The sequence below is a fragment of the Gopherus evgoodei genome, unplaced genomic scaffold (genome assembly GCF_007399415.2).
Source record: "Gopherus evgoodei ecotype Sinaloan lineage unplaced genomic scaffold, rGopEvg1_v1.p scaffold_43_arrow_ctg1, whole genome shotgun sequence".
Classification (NCBI taxonomy): Eukaryota; Metazoa; Chordata; order Testudines; family Testudinidae; genus Gopherus; species Gopherus evgoodei.
In genome coordinates this window covers 194,705-213,690 of record NW_022060064.1, presented here as the reverse complement: position 1 = coordinate 213,690, position 18,986 = coordinate 194,705, and the positions used below count along the sequence as shown (strand labels likewise).

At 60.8% G+C, this 18,986-nt stretch overlaps 1 protein-coding gene across 1 annotated transcript in view; it reads right to left on the bottom strand.

Annotated features, from left to right (window-relative positions):
* Positions 1 to 2,785: 2,785 nt before the first annotated feature.
* Positions 2,786 to 18,986, bottom strand: part of KDM6B (lysine demethylase 6B) — a 16,853-nt gene continuing 652 nt past the window's right edge. The window contains exons 2-13 of the mRNA XM_030546239.1: positions 18,704 to 18,908; positions 16,879 to 16,984; positions 16,124 to 16,329; positions 15,646 to 15,710; positions 15,075 to 15,146; positions 14,660 to 14,808; positions 14,181 to 14,295; positions 12,802 to 12,989; positions 9,996 to 10,137; positions 9,588 to 9,714; positions 6,126 to 6,296; positions 2,786 to 4,627 (exon numbers count right to left, since the gene is read on the bottom strand). Of these exons, the coding sequence (XP_030402099.1) occupies positions 4,604 to 4,627; positions 6,126 to 6,296; positions 9,588 to 9,714; positions 9,996 to 10,137; positions 12,802 to 12,989; positions 14,181 to 14,295; positions 14,660 to 14,808; positions 15,075 to 15,146; positions 15,646 to 15,710; positions 16,124 to 16,329; positions 16,879 to 16,984; positions 18,704 to 18,908 (1,570 nt within the window). The 3' untranslated portion in view covers positions 2,786 to 4,603. The remainder of the gene's footprint in view (positions 4,628 to 6,125; positions 6,297 to 9,587; positions 9,715 to 9,995; positions 10,138 to 12,801; positions 12,990 to 14,180; positions 14,296 to 14,659; positions 14,809 to 15,074; positions 15,147 to 15,645; positions 15,711 to 16,123; positions 16,330 to 16,878; positions 16,985 to 18,703; positions 18,909 to 18,986) is intronic.

The following is an 18,986-nucleotide window of genomic DNA, read 5'->3' as shown; positions in this document are numbered from 1 at the left end:
CACTCCCGACCTGCAGCCCCTGCCAGCCCAGCCCTGCCCCCCCCAGCTCTGCCGGTGCCCCTCACTCCCGACCTGCAGCCCCTGCTAGCCCGGTCCTGCCCCCCCCCAGCTCTGACAGTGCCCCTCACTCCCGACCTGCAGCCCCTGCTAGCCCGGCCCTGCCCCCCCCAGCTCTGACAGTGCCCCTCACTCCCGACCTGCAGCCCCTGCTAGCCCGGTCCTGCCCCCCCCCAGCCCTGCCGGTGCCCCTCACTCCCGACCTGCAGCCCCTGCTAGCCCAGCCCTGCCCCCTCCAGCTCTGCTGGTGCCCCTCACTCCCGACCTGCAGCCCCTGCCAACCCAGCCCTGCCCCCCCAGCTCTGCGGTGCCCCTCACTCCCGACCTGCAGCCCCTGCCAGCCAGCCCTGCCCCCCCCAGCCCTGCCGGTGCCCCTCACTCCTGACCTGCAGCCCCTGCCAGCCCAGCCCTGCCCCCTCAGCGCTGCCAGTGCCCCTCACTCCCGACCCGCAGCCCCTGCCCCCCCAGCCCTGCCGGTGGCCCTCACTCCCCACTCACTCCCGACCTGCAGCCCCTGCTAGCCCGGTCCTGCCCCCCCCCCAGCTCTACCAGTGCCCCTCACTCCCGACCTGCAGCCCCTGCCAGCCCAGCCCTGCCCCCCCCCAGCTCTGTCGGTGCCCCTCACTCCCGACCTGCAGCCCCTGCTAGCCCAGCCCTGCCCCCCCAGCTCTGCCAGTGTCCCTCACTCCTGACCTGCAGCCCCTGCTAGCCCAGCCCTGCCCCCCAGCTCTGCCAGTGCCCCTCACTCCTGACCCGCAGCCCCTGCCAGCCCAGCCCTGCCGCCAACCCCAGCCCTGCCGGTGCCCCTCACTCCCGACCCGCAGCCCCTGCTAGCCCAGCCCTGCCCCCCAGCTCTGCCAGTGCCCCTCACTCCCGACCTGCAGCCCCTGCCAGCCCAGCCCTGCCCCCTACAGCCCTGCCGGTGCCCCTCACTCCCGACCTGCAGCCCCTGCTAGCCCGGTCCTGCCCCCCCCCAGCTCTGCCAGTGCCCCTCACTCCCGACCTGCAGCCCCTGCTAGCCCAGCACTTCCCCCCCCAGCTCTGCCGGTGCCCCTCACTCCCGACCCGCAGCCCCCGCTAACGCAGCTCTGCCCTGCCCCCCAGGTCTGCCAGTGCCCCTCACACCTGACCCGCAGCCCCTGCCAGCCCTGCCCCCCAGCTCTGCCGGTGCCCCTCACTCCCGACCCGCAGCCCCTGCTAGCCCAGCCCTGCCCCCCCAGCTCTGCCGGTGCCCCTCACTCCCGACCTGCAGCCCCTGCTAGCCCAGCCCTGCCCCCCCCCAGCCCTGCCGGTGCCCCTCACTCCTGACCCGCAGCTCCTGCTAGCCCAGTCCTGCCCCCCCCAGCTCTGCCGGTGCCCCTCACTCCCGACCCGCAGCCCCTGCCAGCCCAGCCCTGCCCCCCCCAGCTCTGCTGTACCAACTAAAAATAAAGTTACTTTGTTTTCTATGATTAGTGTTGTGTGCAGGGGGAGGGAGCCAGGCAGGAAACCCGCTTGACCCCTGTCTGGCACCGAGCCGTTTCCACTCGAGAGAGGGATTTTGGAGTCACTGTGGATCGTTCTCCGAAAACATCCGCTCAAGGCGCAGCGGCGTCAAAAACGCAAACAGAGCATTGGGAATCATTAAGAAAGGGATAGATAATAGGACAGAAAATATCCTATTGCCTCTATATAAACCCACGGGACGCCCACACCTTGAATACTGTGAGCAGATGTGGTCGCCCCATCTCAAAAAAGAGATATCGGAATCGGAAAAGGTTCAGAAAAGGGCAACAAAAATGATTCGGGGTCTGGAACGGCTGCTGTACGAGGAGAGATTAATACGACTGGGACTTTTCAGCTTGGAAAAGAGGCGACTAAGGGGGGATATGTTTGAGGTCTATAAAATCATGACTGGTGTTTAAGTACATAAGGAAGTGTTGTTTACTCCTTCTCATAACACAAGAACTAGGGGTCACCCAATGAAATGAACAGGCAGCAGGTTTAAAACAAACCAAATGATGTATTTCTTCACATAATGCTCAGTCAACCTGTGGAACTCCTCGCCAAAGGATGTTGTGAAGGCCAAGGCTGCAATAGGGGGTCAAAAAAGACCTAGATAAGTTCATGGAGGATGGGTCCATCAATGGCTATTAGCCAGGATTGGCAAGGTCTCCCTAACCTCCCTTTGCCAGAAGCTGGGAATGAGCGACAAGAGATGGATCACTTGATGATCACCTGTTCTGTTCATTCCCTCTGGGACACCTGGCATTGGCCACTGTCGGCAAATGGGACACTAGGCTAGATGGACCTTTGGTCTGACCCAATATGGCCGAACATATGTTTGTATGGCAGTCATGGGCAGTTAGTGCTTTAACGATGCCAGGGTAGTTTCAGGTCAGAAGATCCACTTGATTGTCCCCTCTGACCACCTGGTATTTCCTCCCCACGTAACCGCGGCCCCTCCTGGAGCCCTGGGATCCTTTCTGTGGCTTCTCTGCTCGCTCACCACTTTTTTCCATGGCCCCGGCACTGGGCCCAGCGCCGCTCTCAGCCGTGAAGTGGATTCATAGATCCATTGGTAGGGTTTGGCCAAAGCATCTTCCCGGAAATGTTTGATTTGAAGCCACCAAGAGACGGCGAATCACCACATCACGGCCCAGAGAATTATCGCCCAGTTCCTGGGCTTTGGCACGTCGCTGAAGAAACTCGCCGTCCCCTTTGGAACAAAAAGCAACGAGGCCTTTTCTGTATCTCTGTGAGTTAATTTAATCTTTTTTACATTTACAAAATAAGATTTTTTTTTTTCCTTTGTCGCCTTACAGTACAGTATGATCCAGGAGGACCTAGACGTCCACTTGTTTCGTTCAGTGTGTTGGCGAGATGCTGGGATAGGAGGGGGAAAGGGACAAGATTCCTCCAAAGGAAATGAACAGAAGTCCCGATCGCACAGTGATTATGGAATTCAGCACCATGAAAAGAGGCAAAAGACTGAACAACCCCCCCCCCCATCTCACGATGCCGGGGATGGGCCGAGCTTAACATTAAAACCCCAAAAAAACCGAACACAAAAATTCTGGCGAGAAACAGACAAATACACACGATTACTACAAAAAGGCCATTTAAAAAAAACACCCCCCCCGAACGCTCAAATCAACCCCTCAATAGCAACCAATAAATAGAGAAATCATTACAAAAATGATGTATAAATAAAAAAAAATACACAACAACAGAGGACGATTTACAAATTGCGAAAATCTGAGGCCTGGAGGTACAAAAACAAAAACCCCGAGGAAAAAGCACCCGACGTGTTTCCGGTTTCCAAACAAGTGAGAAGTGGGGGAGGCAAAACCTGGCCGGCGGGGGAGTTAAGGCAGATTTCTGTCCTGCTGTCCTGGCTCAGTTGCTGTAGCTGACCTGAGAGACGTGTAAACCGCGGCTGCGATTGTACGAAACGCTTAACCCAGGGGAAGGCAGCTCCCGGGGGCAGGGTTCCCGCGAAGCCCTGCGCACGGGGGCCGGACGCTGAGCACCGTTCCTCACTCCCCCTTTTGCACCATCGTTTGCACAATCGGAGACCCAAGCCGGCGGGAATTGGCTCCTTCACGTGAGTTCAGAAGAAAACAAAACCAAGCCAGGAAGACGTGGAATAAAAAGCCCCCCCCACCGCCAAGCGGCCAGGATTTAAGAAAGCAGAGTGAGACTCAAGCCCACGCACACCCACACAAACCGCCCGCCCCGCGCCAATATATATAGAAACCAGTGGACAATCTCCAACCGCCACAAACACGCAAAGAGGAAACAAAGAGAAATTGCTGCGTAAAAAACCCGTATCTTTTCCTCGTGGTGGTTCTTTTTTTGTTGGTTTTGTGTTGTTGTTTTTTTTTTGCTTCATTTGCTGACGAGAAAAATGTAAAAAGACGACAAAAAAAAAACCACGCCCAGCCCCCTTTCGCCGCTGCCAGTGTCTCCCCCCCGCCCCCCGCCCCTGCAAAACAAACGAGTTAATGCTCCGTCGACGAAGAGAGCTCCTGGCTGAGCTCCAGAGTCCGTGTTCTCCTGTCCCCGCCGAAGGCCGGCGTGTGTCTGCCGGGGAACCGCCCGCCGGCCCCGCCAAGCAGCCCAGGCTCCACGGTTTTCCATTTCCCGTCTCCTGGGCGGGTTTTTGTTCTCTTTTTTTTCTGTGTGTTTTTTATTATTTTCCAAAAAAAAAAAAAAATATTTTTTTTAAAAAGTTTCCCCGTTCCCCCCCCCCAGGTCATTTTCAAGAATAAATTAAAAAAGTTCATTTGTTTGAGTGTCTGTATACACAGGCTGCTTGTGGATTGGCTCCTCGGATCACGCAGAAGATTGGCTGCTTCTGGGGCTCCGCCCCCTCTCCCTCGTTTCAACAGCAAAGCCGATTGGGCCGGAGAGGTTCCGGTGTAAACAAGAGCTTGTCTGCGATTGGCCACTGGGACGGGCGGTGCCGAGATGTCCCCTCCTTCCCCCAGCGGGGCAGGGGGGCACTGGGGAAGGGGGAGCTGATTCCTGTCTCTGCCCAGGAAGTACCTGGGCGAGGTCTGGCTCATCTGGAGCTGGGGGATCCAGCCTGCGGGCGGGAAGGAAAAAAAGGGTTAATGGGACCCAGGAGTCCTGCGAGTGGGAGCAGAGCACTCCCTCCCCGCAATACCTTCCCTTTACGGTGACGCCTGGGGGAATTCAGCACCACTGCGCACGCGCAGAATTCACCTGCCGCGCAGAATCCCCTCCGCCCCCCGCAGAAAATAGGCCGCAGTCTGCCCTTTTGCCCACCAGGGGCCGCTGTGGCACCAGAACAGAGAGCAGCCCAGGTGCCCATAGGGAAGAGAAAGAGGCTGCCTTCTTCACGCCTCCTGGGCCAGGTCAGGAGACAGGTGATATGGGGGGATGGACAACATGGGGCACATGGGGCTGCTGGGGTCACAGACAGGGGTTCAGAAGGGCTAGTGGGGGGGCAGGAGCTGAATGGGAGTGAGAGTGAGAGTGGGGGGACACATGGGCATAGGGAGAGGCAGGGGGAAGGACACATAGGGATGGGGCGGGGGTGCAGGGCCACATGGAAGAAGGGGGGTGGCTAAGTGTGGGCACAGGAATACACGGGGAACAGGAGGGAGTGGCTGAGTGGGGGTGCAAGGACACATGGAGATGGGGGAAAGGCTGAAGAGTCACACCGGAGGAGGGAGTGGCTGAGTGGGGGTGCAAGGACACATAGAGATGAAGAAGGGGGTGCAGGGCCACACGGGACGAGGCGGTGGCTGAGTGGGGACACACGGACACATGGAGACGGGGGAAGGGGTGCAGGGTCACACGGGAGGAGGGGGTAGCTGACGGGGGGCACACAGATACATGGAGATGGGGGAAGGGGTGCAGGGTCACACGGGAGGAGGAGGTAGCTGACGGGGGGCACACAGATACATGGAGACGGGTGAAGGGGTGCAGGGTCACACGGGAGGAGGAGGTAGCTGACGGGGGGCACACAGATACATGGAGACGGGGGAAGGGGTGCAGGGTCACACGGGAGGAGGAGGTAGCTGACGGGGGGCACACAGATACATGGAGACGGGGGAAGGGGTGCAGGGTCACATGGGGATGGGGCGGGATGAAGGGACACATCAATAACACGGCGCCTGATTCGTTTCTGTTGTATCATTCAGACGTACTTGCTGACAGGTATTTTGAAATAAAGGACCAAAATAACTGAAACCGGCGAGATAAGATTCTGTGATTTTTCACAATTAAAATATGCGGAAGTTTAAAATATTGACAGCAGAATTTTCATTTTTGGGGTGCAGAATTTCCCCCAGGAGTGTACGCTCCAGTGAGTCCCCAGGGAAAAAAGGACCCAGGTGGGAAAATGTGCACCCTGGAGCCCAGTGACCCCTAGCGCCGCCCTGGGGCCAGCCCCATCTGCCAGGGGAGAGCGCCCCCTGCTGGGCCCCCCGCCCCGCTCCCTGCCCCACAGCGCCCCCTAGCACTGCCCTGGGGCCAGCCCCATCTGCCAGGGGAGAGCGCCCCCTGCTGGGCCCCCCGCCCCGCTCCCTGCCCCACAGCGCCACCCTGGCCCTCACCAGGGTGAAACTGTCGTAGATCTGCATCAGCTCCTCCGTCTTGTACTGCTCCAGCACCACCACGCCGTGCAGGGCGGCGCTGCGCTGGCGGGCGCAGTCCTCGCAGTGCACCAGGTACGTGTTCTTGCTGCCGTTCTCGCTCGTCACGAACAGGATATTGAACACCTCCACCTGCAGGGGCGGGACATAGGGGCGTGAGCGCCCCCTCCTGGCTGCTGGCTGCACCGCGCCTGTCGGAGAGGAGGGTGGCGCGGCACCAGGCCACCTCCTAAGGGAAACTGGGGGCAGGGTAGAGCAAGAAATGGAACCCAGGAGTCCTGGCTCCCAGCCCCCTGCTCTGACCCACCAGCCCCCACTCCCCTCCCAGAGCCGGGGAGAGAACCCAGGAGTCCTGGCTCCCAGCCCCCTGCTCTGACCCACCAGCCCCCACTCCCCTCCCAGAGCCGGGGAGAGAACCCAGGAGTCCTGGCTCCCAGCCCCCCCTGCTCTGACCCACCAGCCCCCACTACCCTCCCAGAGCCGGGGAGAGAACCCAGGAGTCCTGGCTCCCAGCCCCCCCACGTCCTTTGCCGTGTTAATCAATGTACTACAGCCAGTGCACAAACCCCGCTTTCTCCAGTGCGCAGTCCCCGCCTCCCCTCCGACCCTATCAGAGGCTGTGGGACCCAGGCTGAGTGGGCTGGATCACGGCGGTGATCGGGGCACCAATGAGAGACGCAGCTGGCGCAGTGTCGGGGGAGAGAACTTTATTTGTACGCTTTGCAAAGGTGCGTTCACAGCCACCGCGGTTACAGGTACAGGCCCTCCTGAGCCGGGAGCGGAACCCAGGAGTCCTGGTTCCCAAACCCCCTGCTCTAACCACCAGCCCCCACTCCCCTCCCAGAGCTGGGGAGAGAACCCAGGAGTCCTGGCTCCCAGCCCCACTGCTCTAACCACCAGCCCCCGCTCCCCTCCCAGAGCCGGGGAGAGAACCCAGGAGTCCTGGCTCCCAGCCCCCCTGCTCTAACCACCAGCCCCCACTCCCCTCCCAGAGCCGGGGAGAGAACCCAGGAGTCCTGGCTCCCAGCCCCCCTGCTCTAACCACCAGCTCCCACTCCCCTCCCAGAGCCGGGGAGAGAACCCAGGAGTCCTGGTTCCCAGCCCCCCCTGCTCTAACCCACCAGCCCCCACTCCCCTCCCAGAGCCGGGGAGAGAACCCAGGAGTCCTGGTTCCCAGCCCCCCCTGCTCTAACCCACCAGCCCCCACTCCCCTCCCAGAGCCAGGGAGAACCCAGGAGTCCTGGCTCCCAGCCCCCCCTGCTCTAACCCACCAGCCCCCACTCCCCTCCCAGAGCAGGGGAGAGAACCCAGGAGTCCTGGCTCCCAGCCCCCCCCAACCCACCAGCCCCCACTCCCCTCCCAGAGCCGGGGAGAGAACCCAGGAGTCCTGGTTCCCAGCCCCCCCTGCTCTGACCCAGCAGCTCCCACTCCCCTCCCAGAGCCCGGGAGAGAACCCAGGAGTCCTGGGTCCCGTCCTGGTGCTTTAAGAGGCACATGAGACACTGCGGCCACACAGCGACGGTGCCAGATGGTTCGCACACTAGTCCGTGCTCTGCCGGTGTCAGGTCTCCGGAGCCAGGGGCTCTCCCTTGATGCCGAGCCCTGGCTGCCCCGAATGTCGCCCCCCCATGGAGGGTCCCCGGGGATCCCCAGCAGGGCGAGCCACATCCCATAAGGTGGGCTGCGTTTAAGAGCCAGTTGGCTGCTTCTTCCCACAGTGGTAAGGCCAATCTGCCCTCGGTGCTCGTTAAGTTGCCCCGAGACTGGCTCTGAGGCCGGTCCTGACTGCTGATGGCCATCTCCGATCCCATCCCGGGCTCCGGCATCCTCCTCTCTGGACACCAAGCGGCTGTTCCTCCTCCTGGTCTCTCAGTTCTTCCCTCTTCACCCGTCGCCAATTCATTTGCACCACGTTTTGCCCAGTTGCTCATCCGTCTTCTCCCTGCGTAGCCAAGCGGCTAACCCATTTCTGCCGTGCGTAGCCAAACCACTCACCTGTCTGCACGGCGGTTCGCCAAGCGGCCAATCCAGTCCTGCCATGGCTAGCCAGGTCACGAAGCCACCTGGGTGGCTTTGCCCTGAGTGGCTAATCCACCGGCCTCCCAATGACCCGAGTCGCTAAACTGGTCACGCCGTGTCTGACCGGGTCGCTCATCGGGCTGTACAACATTTCGCCGAGGCACTAACTATCCGTGTCCGGTTCTGTGGAGGCACTGATCCATTTAAACCTTGTTCAGCCGGGTCACCAATCAATTTATGCCACGCTGAACAGATTCACCACGTGTAGCCACTTGGTTAATCCGTGCTCATCCTGTTTAGCCGAAGGACGGATCCGTTTTCGGCCCGTTTAAATTGCTAATCCACCTACATTAACCAAGTCGCTAACCGCTCTGCCCCGCATTCTGACGTCTGCATCCTGTTTGTGCCGTTTCGCTAAATTCTTTATCCAGTTACTCCATATTTAGCATGATGGCCAATTCTTTCACACCGCATCTAGCCAAATCTCTCCTCCATTTTCTCCCCCTTACGACGAGTTAGAAATCCATTTCCTTCCCATTCAGACAGACTCCTCGCTCATCGGTTTCCACCAATTTTAGCCAAGTCGCTCATCCGGTTTTGCCCCCTTTTGCCGAGTCGCTCTCGTCACGTTCCTCCTCCACATTTCGCTGAGTCCTCCGTCCGTTTGCACCACGTTTTGTCGCTGCTCCGTTTCCTCCCTGTCCGGCCGCGCCGTTCCGCCGCCTTGGTTATGTTCTGCCTCTTCCGTTTTCAGGGGCAACGGGTTTGCAGCCACGTGCCCGGGGTATCCAAAACTCGCCAGCTGCCTTTTTCTCTCTCTCTCTTTTAAACAAACCGCGTTTCATACTCACTGTTTCTGGCTTTTAAACCGTTACGGAAGCCGTCTCTTAGTGCGGACGAGGCTGACGCCGCAACGAAATCCCAAACTGGATGTGGGACAGGAGGCATTTTAAAGAGTAAACAAATCTCATGCACAGAACTCAACCTGGTATTCCCTGCTGCCCAGAGAGGTGGATTCTCCTTAACCGTGGATTTTATTAACCACACACCCTATCAGAGCGGCATTCGAGCTGGGAGACGGTGAAGCAAAGAAGGGTGGTTCGGTTGGGTCTCTGCTGCGCCCACCTCGGAGGGGCGGCGCAGCCAACTCTGCCCGACAGTTCAGGGACGGCAGATCCCATCTCCGACTGAAGCGGCAGGCTGAAGGTTTGGAAGCGGAAGGGACGCCCTCGGGTGCGGGTCGGGCCGGGTCACCAGCCCTCGAGGCCGAGGGGTGTGGCTGTCTCGGCCGAAGAACGGGAAAATCTGGCAACACAGCGACCTCTAGTGCCCAGCGGGTGCTAGAGGAGCTGGCCGGTAGCTAGCGGCTGCAGCGGGAACCCCCCTCTCAGCCCCGGCACTCACGTCACACTCGTTGCAATAGTACGCCGGCTCGTCCTTCACCCGGCCCTGGTAGGCGATCTTCTTCCCCGAACGCACCAACGTCTCCCGCAGCACCTGGCAGTGCTTGATGGACTGCATGAGGCAATACCTGGCAGGGAGAGACGACCAGGAGCGAGTGAGTGGGACGGAAAGGGAGAGAGACGCGGGCAAGCGCTCGGAGGGCGGAGCTGCCCTAAGTGTCACCGACACTGCCTGAGTCTGCCGAGAGCCTGAGCCCGTTGCTCTGAGAGCAGGGGAGCTGCCCCATGCATCTCAATGGGGTGGTAACTCCCACTCCAATTGCAAGGGGGCCCCTGCCACGTCCACCAGCTGGGCTCACAGGGCAGGGGGTAGGGCAGGGTGGGGAGGAGTCACAGGGGCGCCGCTCACTTGATCATCTTGTAGAGGTCGGGGTCGCTGATCTTGACCGTCCGGGCGACGTTCCACGAGACGTGGATCATGGGCACGATGGATTTCACGTTCTTCACCTCGTTCCACTCGTAGCGCTCCAGGGCCAGTTGGTATTGATAGGCTGCGGGAGGGAGAGAGCGTGAGGCAGCGGTCAGCAAAATCCCACCCCAGACACAGCTGCAGCCTTGGGCCCCATTCCCCGTCCCCACCCTGCAGCCAGCCAGTCCCTGCCCTGGGGCCGGAGGGGAGCCAGTGCTCCCTAGAGGGGACAGGTCCCATGCCCCATTCCCTGCCCCCCTGAGCCCACCAGTACCCTCCTGAGGATGCAGTACACATTTCTGCCACTTGGTGGAGCCACATACATGATGAACATAAGAACGGCCAGTGTCCCGTCATCCGACAGCGGCCAACGCCAGGTGTCCCAGAGGGAATGAACAAAACAGGGAATCACCAAGTGACCCAGCTCCTGTGGCCCATTTCCAGCGTCTGGCAAACAGAGGCTGGGGACACCCTCCCTGCCCAGCCTGGCTAATAGCCATTGATGGACCCATCCTCCATGAACTTATCTAGGTCTTTTTTTTAACCGTTATAGTCTTGGCCTTCGCAAAATCCTCTGGCGAGGAGTTCCCCAGGTTGACTGTGCGCTGTGTGAAGAAATACGTCCTTTGGTTTGTTTTAAACCTGCTGACTATTAATTTCATTGGGTGACCCCTGGTTCTTGTGTTATGAGAAGTAAACCACACTTCTTTATCTACTTTCTCCACACCAGTCATGATTTTATAGACCTCAAACATATCCCCCCTTAGTCGTCTCTTTTCCAAGCTGAAAAGTCCCAGTCTTATTAATCTCTCCTCGTACAGCAGCCCTTCCAGACCCCGAATCATTTTTGTTGCCCTTTTCTGAACCTTTTCCGATTCCAATATCTCTTTTTTGAGATGGGGCGACCACATCTGCTCGCAGTATTCAAGGTGTGGGCTCATCATGGGTTTATATAGAGGCAATAGGATATTTTCTGTCCTATTATCTATCCCTTTCTTAATGATTCCCAATGTTCTGTTTGCGTTTTTGACTGTCGCTGCGCCTTGAGCGGATGTTTTCAGAGAACGATCCACAGTGACTCCAAAATCCCTCTCTCGAGTGGAAACCCCATCATTGCATATGTAGAGTTGGGATTATGTTTTCCAATGTGCATTACTTTGCATTTATCAACAAGAAATTTCATCTGCCCAGTCACCCAGTTTTGTGAGATCCTTTTGGAGCTCTTTGCAGTCTGCCTGGGACTTATCTTGAGTAATTTTGTATCGTCTGCAAGTTTTGCCACCTCATTGGTTACCCCTCTTTCCAGATCCTTTAGGAATATGTTGAACCGTACTTGTCCCAGACCCCCTGGGGGACACCACTATTTACCTCTCTCCATTTTGAAAACTGACCATTTATTCCTACCCTTTGTTTCCTATCTTTTAACCAGTTACTGATCCCGGAGAGGACCATCCCTCTTATCGCGTGGCTGTTTACTTTGCCTAAGAGCCTTTGGTGAGGGACCTTGTCAAAGGCTTTCTGAAAATCTAAGTACACTAGATCCACTGGATCCCCCTTGTCCACATGCTTGCTGACCCCTCTCCAAGAATCCTAGTAGATTGGTGAGGCGTGATTTCCATTTACTAAAACCATGTTGACTTTTCCCCAACAAATTATGTTCATCTACGTGTCTGACAATTTTGTTCATTACTATAGTTTCAACCAGTTTGCCCGGTACTGAAGTCTACAGGCTTGCAACTGCCGGGATCACCTCTGGAGCCCTTTTTAAAAATTGGTGTTGCATTAGCTCTTCCCCAGTCATCTGGTGCACAAGCTGATTTAAGTGATACGTTGCAGACGACAGTTAGTAGTTCTGAAATTTCACATCTGAGTTCCTTCAGAACGCTTGGGTGAATCCCATCTGGTCCTGGTGACTTACTGCTGTTTAATTTATCAATTTCTTCCCAAACCTCCCTTAATGACACCTCATTCTGGGACAGTTCCTCAGATCTGTCACCTAAACAAAAGGGCTCCGGTTTGGGAATCTCCCTCACGCCCTCAGCCGTGAAGACCGATGCAAAGACCTCATTTCATTTCTCCGCAATGGCCTTATCGTCCTTGAGTGCCCCTCGATCGTCCAGCAGCCCCACTGGCTGTTTAGCAGCTTCCTGCTTCCGAAGTCCTTCAAAAAATGTTGCTCTTACTTTCTGAGTCTTTGGCTAGCTGTTCCTCAAATTGTATTTTTACACTGCGTTTGCCAGTGTTTATGCGCCTTTCTATTTCCCTTCCTAGGATTTAACTTCCACTCTGTAAAGGACGCCTTTTTGCCTCTTTAAAAAGTTTCCACGCAGTTTGCCGAGATTTCACTTTAATTTCCTCAGTTTTGTGTAGTTCCCCTTTCTGAAATGAAAGGCTACCGTGTGGGGCCGATGCGTTTTCCCCGCGACAGGGATCTTACATTTAATTATATTATGGTCACTGTTACAAGGACACAGAGAATCTCCATTAATAGATCCTCCCCTAAAGGACGTCTCTGTCCGAACCACGTGCTCCTCCGCACCTGTCAGATGGTTTGAGGCAGGGAGCTCCTGTGGGGGTCCTGGTGGGGTTTCTGCCCTGGTAAGGGGGGGTCTCCAGATTCCCTGCCCCACTGTTTCTCAGCGTGAACCCCAGCCCCCTGTGCTACCCTCCTCCCGGGCCCCGCAGCCCAGCCCCACAGCCACTGATGTCCCGCCCTCTGAGGGCCCCCCGGCCCCTTTGCCCGCACCTGTCAGGGGCCCGACGTTCCAGGCGATGTTGTTACACCAGCCCGTGGCCTGTACCCAGTGCACGGTGCCTGCGTTGATCCACACCAGGTCCCCGGGGCGCTGGATGAACCGGTACACGGGGATGTTTGACTTGTACAGGTCCTCCAGGATGGGCCACCAGGAGCCCGTCAGGTAGTCCACGCCATGCCTGCCGGAGGGGGAGGGAGGGGGGTGAGACTCAGAACGGGGAGGGGTCCCCAGCACAGCCCCATGGCTCTGCCCCTGCACTCGGCACAGAAGGTGCGGACGGTCTCCAAGTAATGCCCCGCCCCTGTGGCCCTGGCCCCGCCCCTGTGGCCCTGGCCCCGCCCCTGACCTGTCACAGAAGGAGCGGATGGTCTCCCATTAATGCCCCGCCCCTGTGGAACTGGCCCCGCCCCTGAGGCTCTGGCCACGCCCCTGACCTGTCACAGAAGGAGCGGATGGTCTCCCATTAATGCCCCGCCCCTGTGGCCCTGGCCCCGCCCCTGTGGCCCTGGCCCCACCCCTGACCTGTCACAGAAGGAGCAGATGGTCTCCCATTAATGCCCCGCCCCTGAGGCTCTGGCCCCGCCCCTGACCTGTCACAGAAGGAGCGGATGGTCTCCCATTTAATGCCCCATCCCTGTGGCCCTGGCCCCGCCCCTGAGGCTCTGGCCACGCCCCTGACCTGTCACAGAAGGAACGGATGGTCTCCCATTAATGCCCCGCCCCTGTGGCCCTGGCCCCGCCCCTGAGGCTCTGGCCCCGCCCCTGAGGCCCTGGCCCCGCCCCTGACCTGTCACAGAAGGAGCAGATGGTCTCCCATGAATGCCCCACCCCTGTGGCCCTGGCCCCGCCCCTGTGGCCCTGGCCCCGCCCCTGACCTGTCACAGAAGGAGCGGATGGTCTCCCAGTAATGCCCCGCCCCTGAGGCCCTGGCCCCGCCCCTGAGGCTCTGGCCCCGCCCCTGAGGCCCTGGCCCCGAGGCCCTGGACCCACCCCTGACCTGTCACAGAAGGCGCTGATGGTCTCCCAGTAATGCCCCGCCCCTGAGGCCCTAGCTCCGCCCCTGAGGCTCTGGCCACTCCCCCGAGGTCCCACCCCCGAGGCCCTGGCCCCACCCCTGACCTGTCACAGAAGGCGCTGATGGTCTCCCAGTAATGCCCCGCCCCTGAGGCCCTAGCCCCACCCCAGAGGCTCTGGCCCCTCCCCTGAGGCCCCACCCCTGAGGCCCTGGCCCCGCCCCTGACCTGTCACAGAAGGCGCTGATGGTCTCCCAGTAATGCCCCGCCCCTGAGGCCCTAGCTCTGCCCCTGAGGCTCTGGCCCCACCCCTGAGGCCTTGGCCCCGCCCCTGAGGCCCTGGCCCCACTCCTGACCTGTCACAGAAGGCGCTGATGGTCTCCCAATAATGCTCGTGCACCGCGAACCACTCGCAGTCGCCCGGCCCGATGTTGATGTTCACGGAGCAGAAGTTGTTGTTCTCCTGGTGGCCTGAGCGGGGGGGGGGGGAGTGATGCGATGTGAGGAGACGGTGGGCATTAAGGGGATGGGGGGCGTTAAGGGGATGGAAGGGGAGAGTTAAGGAGATGGGGGGATGTTAAGGGGATGGGGGGCGTTAAGGGGATGGAAGGGGAGAGTTAAGGAGATGGGGGGATGTTAAAGGGATGGGGGGCGTTAAGGGGACGGAAGGGGAGAGTTAAGGAGATGGGGGGATGTTAAGGGGATAGAGGGGGAGAGTTAAGGAGATAGGGGGATGTTAAAGGGATGGAGGGGGCGAAAGACCCCCCCAACCTCCGGGACACTCGACCCGACCCGACCCGACCCGGCCCGGCCTCCGCTCCCCACACCCACTCACCCGGCGTCCGGCTGCCTGGCACTTTCATGTAGAGCTGCACCGTGTTCATACCCAGGATGGTGTGACCCACGTGACTCAGCATGTTGCCCGTCGACGTGACACGCATGAAGGCCGGTAGCTTCAGCAGCTCCTGCAGCTGCGGCTTCCACCTGGCAACGAGGGGGCGGGGGATGTCAGATGGTGTCCTCACCCCCCCCCGACACCAAGTCCCCACGGGTCCCCCTTCCCCCCCATAGAGAGCCACTCGCCTGGCCCAGACCTCCTCTCTTCCTAGGGGGCAGCCTGTCGGGGGGGGGCGCGGCAAACCCACCCACCCCTGTGCCCCCCAAAGGAGCCGGGCAAGCACGTGGGGGTCAGATCTTCCCCCCCGCCTCCCTGCCCGGTTTGCCCCCTGCCCCTCACCCCGCCCCCTCACCGCTTGGCGTCGGACAGGTCGATGTTGGTCCCGAATTTGATGATCTGGTGGGATTTCTGGTCCACGTTGCTGCTGGAGAGAGAGAGGCTTTATGGGGGTGCGGGGAGGGGTCCCCCGGCTCTCCCTTCCCTCTGCCCCCCCCCAGGTCAGGGTTCATGCTCCCCCGCCCTCAAGCCCCAGATCCCTCCCGCAATGAGCATGGAGTGATCCCCACACAGAATGAGGTCATCGATCATGTGTCCCCCGACGCCCACTTCCCCGGAGCACCCCAAAACTGGGGGTCATGTCCCCTCCGCTGCGATCCCCTCAAACGCCTGGCAAATGTTGGGTCACATCTCCCCGGAGAGTCCCCCAAGTGCAGGACTGCAAACCCCCTTCAATATCGGGGGTCACAGCCCCCCAACCCGCCAATACTGGGGTCACACCCCCCTGCAATATTGGGGTCACAGCCCCCCCTGCAGCGCCCTCAACACTGGCCCACTTCTTGCCCAGAGGATAAAGGAGCAGGCAGGGCAGGGCGTGCAGGGGGGCACCCCAATTCCCTCCCCCCAACCCCATGCTCCCATCGTACCTGGGGGGTGTCTCCGTGGTGCTGTCGGGTTCATCAGCGTCCTCCTCATCGCTTTCCTTTTCTTCCTGCTCCGGAGAGAGCGTGTCAAACGGGGCCTCCCCCACACAGCCCCCCGTTGGCACAAACCAGGCCCGCCCCACACATAACCCCCCCCATCGACATAAACCAGGCCTCCACACACATAGCCCCCCGTTGGCACAAAAACACCCCCCCCCAAAGCCCCCCGTCGGCACAAACTGGGGTCCCCCCATGTAGCCCCCCATTGGCACAACCCGGGGCCCCCCCACATAGCCCCCCGTCGGCACAACCTGCCCCCTACACACACACAGCCCCCCATCGGCACAAACCGGGGCTCTGCCATGGGCACCTGGCACCCCCCCGGAGATGGGCTCCCCCAGACGCGCCGACGGTGGGGTCCGGGCCCCCCATCCCCTGTGACCCCCGCGGGAGGTCAGAGCCCCGGCCCCCCCGCACTGACCTGCAGCGACTCCTGGAAGGAAGAGGCCTGGTACTGGGCGTACTTGGCGATGGTGGTGTGCGAGCGGCTGCTCTCGCACGGCCACACCTGGCGGGTGCCCGACAGGTCCCAGTTCTCGTCCGAGGGCTGCTGCACCTGGGTGCGGACTTCCACGGCGTGCTCCCCGCTAGCCTCCACCAGTGTCTTGGTGCTGAACAGGCCCAGGTCTGGGGGGGACACGGGTGTGGGTGAGAGTCAGGGGCCCCCAGAGCCCCCCGTCCGCATCGGCCACGGGAGAGAGACACGGGCCGGGCCCAGTCCCCCCAGAGCCCCCCCGTCCGCATCGGCCACGGGAGAGAGACACGGGCTGGGCCCCCGTCCCCCCAGAGCCCCCCGTCCGCATTGGCCACGGGAGAGAGACACGGGCTGGGCCCCCGTCCCCCCAGAGCCTCCCATCTGCATTGGCCACGGGAGAGAGACACGGGCTGGGCCCCCGTCCCCCCAGAGCCCCCCGTCCGCATTGGCCACGGGAGAGAGACACGGGCCAGGCCCAGTCCCCCCAGAGCCCCCCGTCTGCATTGGCCACGGGACAGAGACACGGGCTGGGCCCCCGTCCCCCCAGAACCCCCCGTCTGCATCGGCCACGGGAGAGAGACACAGGCTGGGCCTCGTCCCCCCCGAGACCCCCTTCAGCACCAGCCACGGGAGAGAGAGACGGGCAGGGACCCCCGTCCTCCCTGCACCCCCCCCCGCCTGCCCCCCGGCGAGGCACTCACTGAGCCGCAGGGAGCCGGCCAGCCCCCGGATGACCGTGATGGGGTTCTTGGGGTCGGTGCAGAACTGCAGCAGGACGGGCGAGAAGGCGTCGCGTTTGCTCTCCAGCTGCCGGGGGAGGGAGTGTGAGAAAAGCAAAAGTCTGGTAACCCCGTCCCCCCCCCGGTATCCCCATCCCACCCCCCAGTATCCCCTTCTGCTCCCAGCCCCCTCCGGTATCCTCATCCCCCCAGGTATCCCCATCTGCTCCCAGCCCTCTCTGGTATCCCCAGCCCCCTCCAGTGTCCTCATCCCCCCTTTTCCCCCCTAGATATCCCCATCTGCTCCCAGCCCCCTCTAGTAACCCCTTTCCCCCCTAGATATCCCCATCTGCTCCCAGCCCCTCTGGTATCCCCAGCCCCCTCCAGTGTCCTCATCCCCCCTTTTCCCCCCTAGATATCCCCATCTGCTCCCAGCCCTCTCTGCTATCCCCAGCCCCCTCCAGTGTCCTCATCCCCCCCAGGCCCCTCTGATATCCCCATCTGCTCCCAGCCCTCTCTGGTATCCCCAGCCCCCTCCAGTGTCCTCATCCCCCCTTTTCCCCCCTAGATATCCCCATCTGCTCCCAGCCCCCTCTAGTAACCCCTTTCCCCCCTAGATATCCCCATCTGCTCCCAGCCCTCTCTGGTATCCCCAGCCCCCTCCAGTATCCTCATCCCCCCCTTTCCCCCCAGGTACCCCCATCTGCTCCCAGCCCTCTCTGGTATCCCCAGCCCCCTCCGGTATCCTCATCCCCCCAGGTATCCCCATCTGCTCCCAGCCCTCTCTAGTAACCCCTTTCCCCCCTAGATATCCCCATCTGCTCCCAGCCCTCTCTGGTATCCCCCGCCCCCTCCGGTATCCTCATCCCCCCAGGTATCCCCATCTGCTCCCAGCCCCCTCTAGTAACCCCTTTCCCCCCTAGATATCCCCATCTGCTCCCAGCCCTCTCTGGTATCCCCCGCCCCCTCCAGTATCCTCATCCCCCCCCGGCCCCTCTGATATCCCCATCTGCTCCCAGCCCCCTCTGGTAACCCCTTTCCCCCCTAGATATCCCCATCTGCTCCCAGCCCCCTCTGGTAACCCCTTTCCCCCCTAGATATCCCCATCTGCTCCCAGCCCTCTCTGGTATCCCCAGCCCCCTCCAGTATCCTCATCCCCCCCTTTCCCCCCTAGATATCCCCATCTGCTCCCAGCCCCTCTGCTATCCCCAGCCCCCTCCAGTATCCTCATCCCCCCCTTTCCCCCCTAGATATCCCCATCTGCTCCCAGCCCTCTCTGGTATCCCCAGCCCCCTCCGGTATCCTCATCCCCCCCGGGCCCCTCCGGTATCCCCGCCTGCTCCCAGCCCCTTCTAGTAACTCCCTCCCCCCCTAGATATCCCCATCTGCTCCCACCCCCTCTGGTATCCCCAGCCCCCTCCAGTATCCCTGTCCCCCGTCCCCCTCCAGTATCCCCATCTGCTCCCAGCCCCCTCCAGTGTCCCCACCCTCCCCGGTATCCCTGCCCTTCCTGGACCCCTCTGGTATCCCTGCCTGCTCCCAGCCCCCTCCAGTATCCCCAGCCCCCTCTGGTATCCCCGGCCCCCTCCAGTATCCCCACCTGCTCCCAGCCCCCTCCGGTATCCCCAGCCCCCTCTGGTATCCCTGTCCCACCTGGACCCATATGGTATCCCAGCCTGCCCTGGTATCCCTGGGCCTGACCCCCGGACCCCTCCGGTATCCCCCTCCGCCCCCAGCCCAGCCCCCCAAGCCGGTATCTCCCACCCCCCGTCAGATCTCTGCCCCCCCCCCCCGAGGCGTCACTCACGTAGATGCTGGGCGTGGGGGGGTTGAGTTTGTCCCGTGGCAGTTTCTCCTCGGCGTTGATGAGGGGTTTGACGGACTGGGCGGCCGAGAGATACGACTCCTTGAACTTTCCCTTCACCCTGGCATGCCTGGGGGGAGAACGCAGCCCGTTGGGGGCAGGGCACGTCCTGGGGCTGGGGGCAATGGGGCAGGAGGGGTTCCAGGGGCTGGGGTGGGTGAGCTATGGTGGGTTATGCAGGGCAGACAGGGTGTCTGAGCCTGGTGGGTGGGTAAGTGGGGCAGGG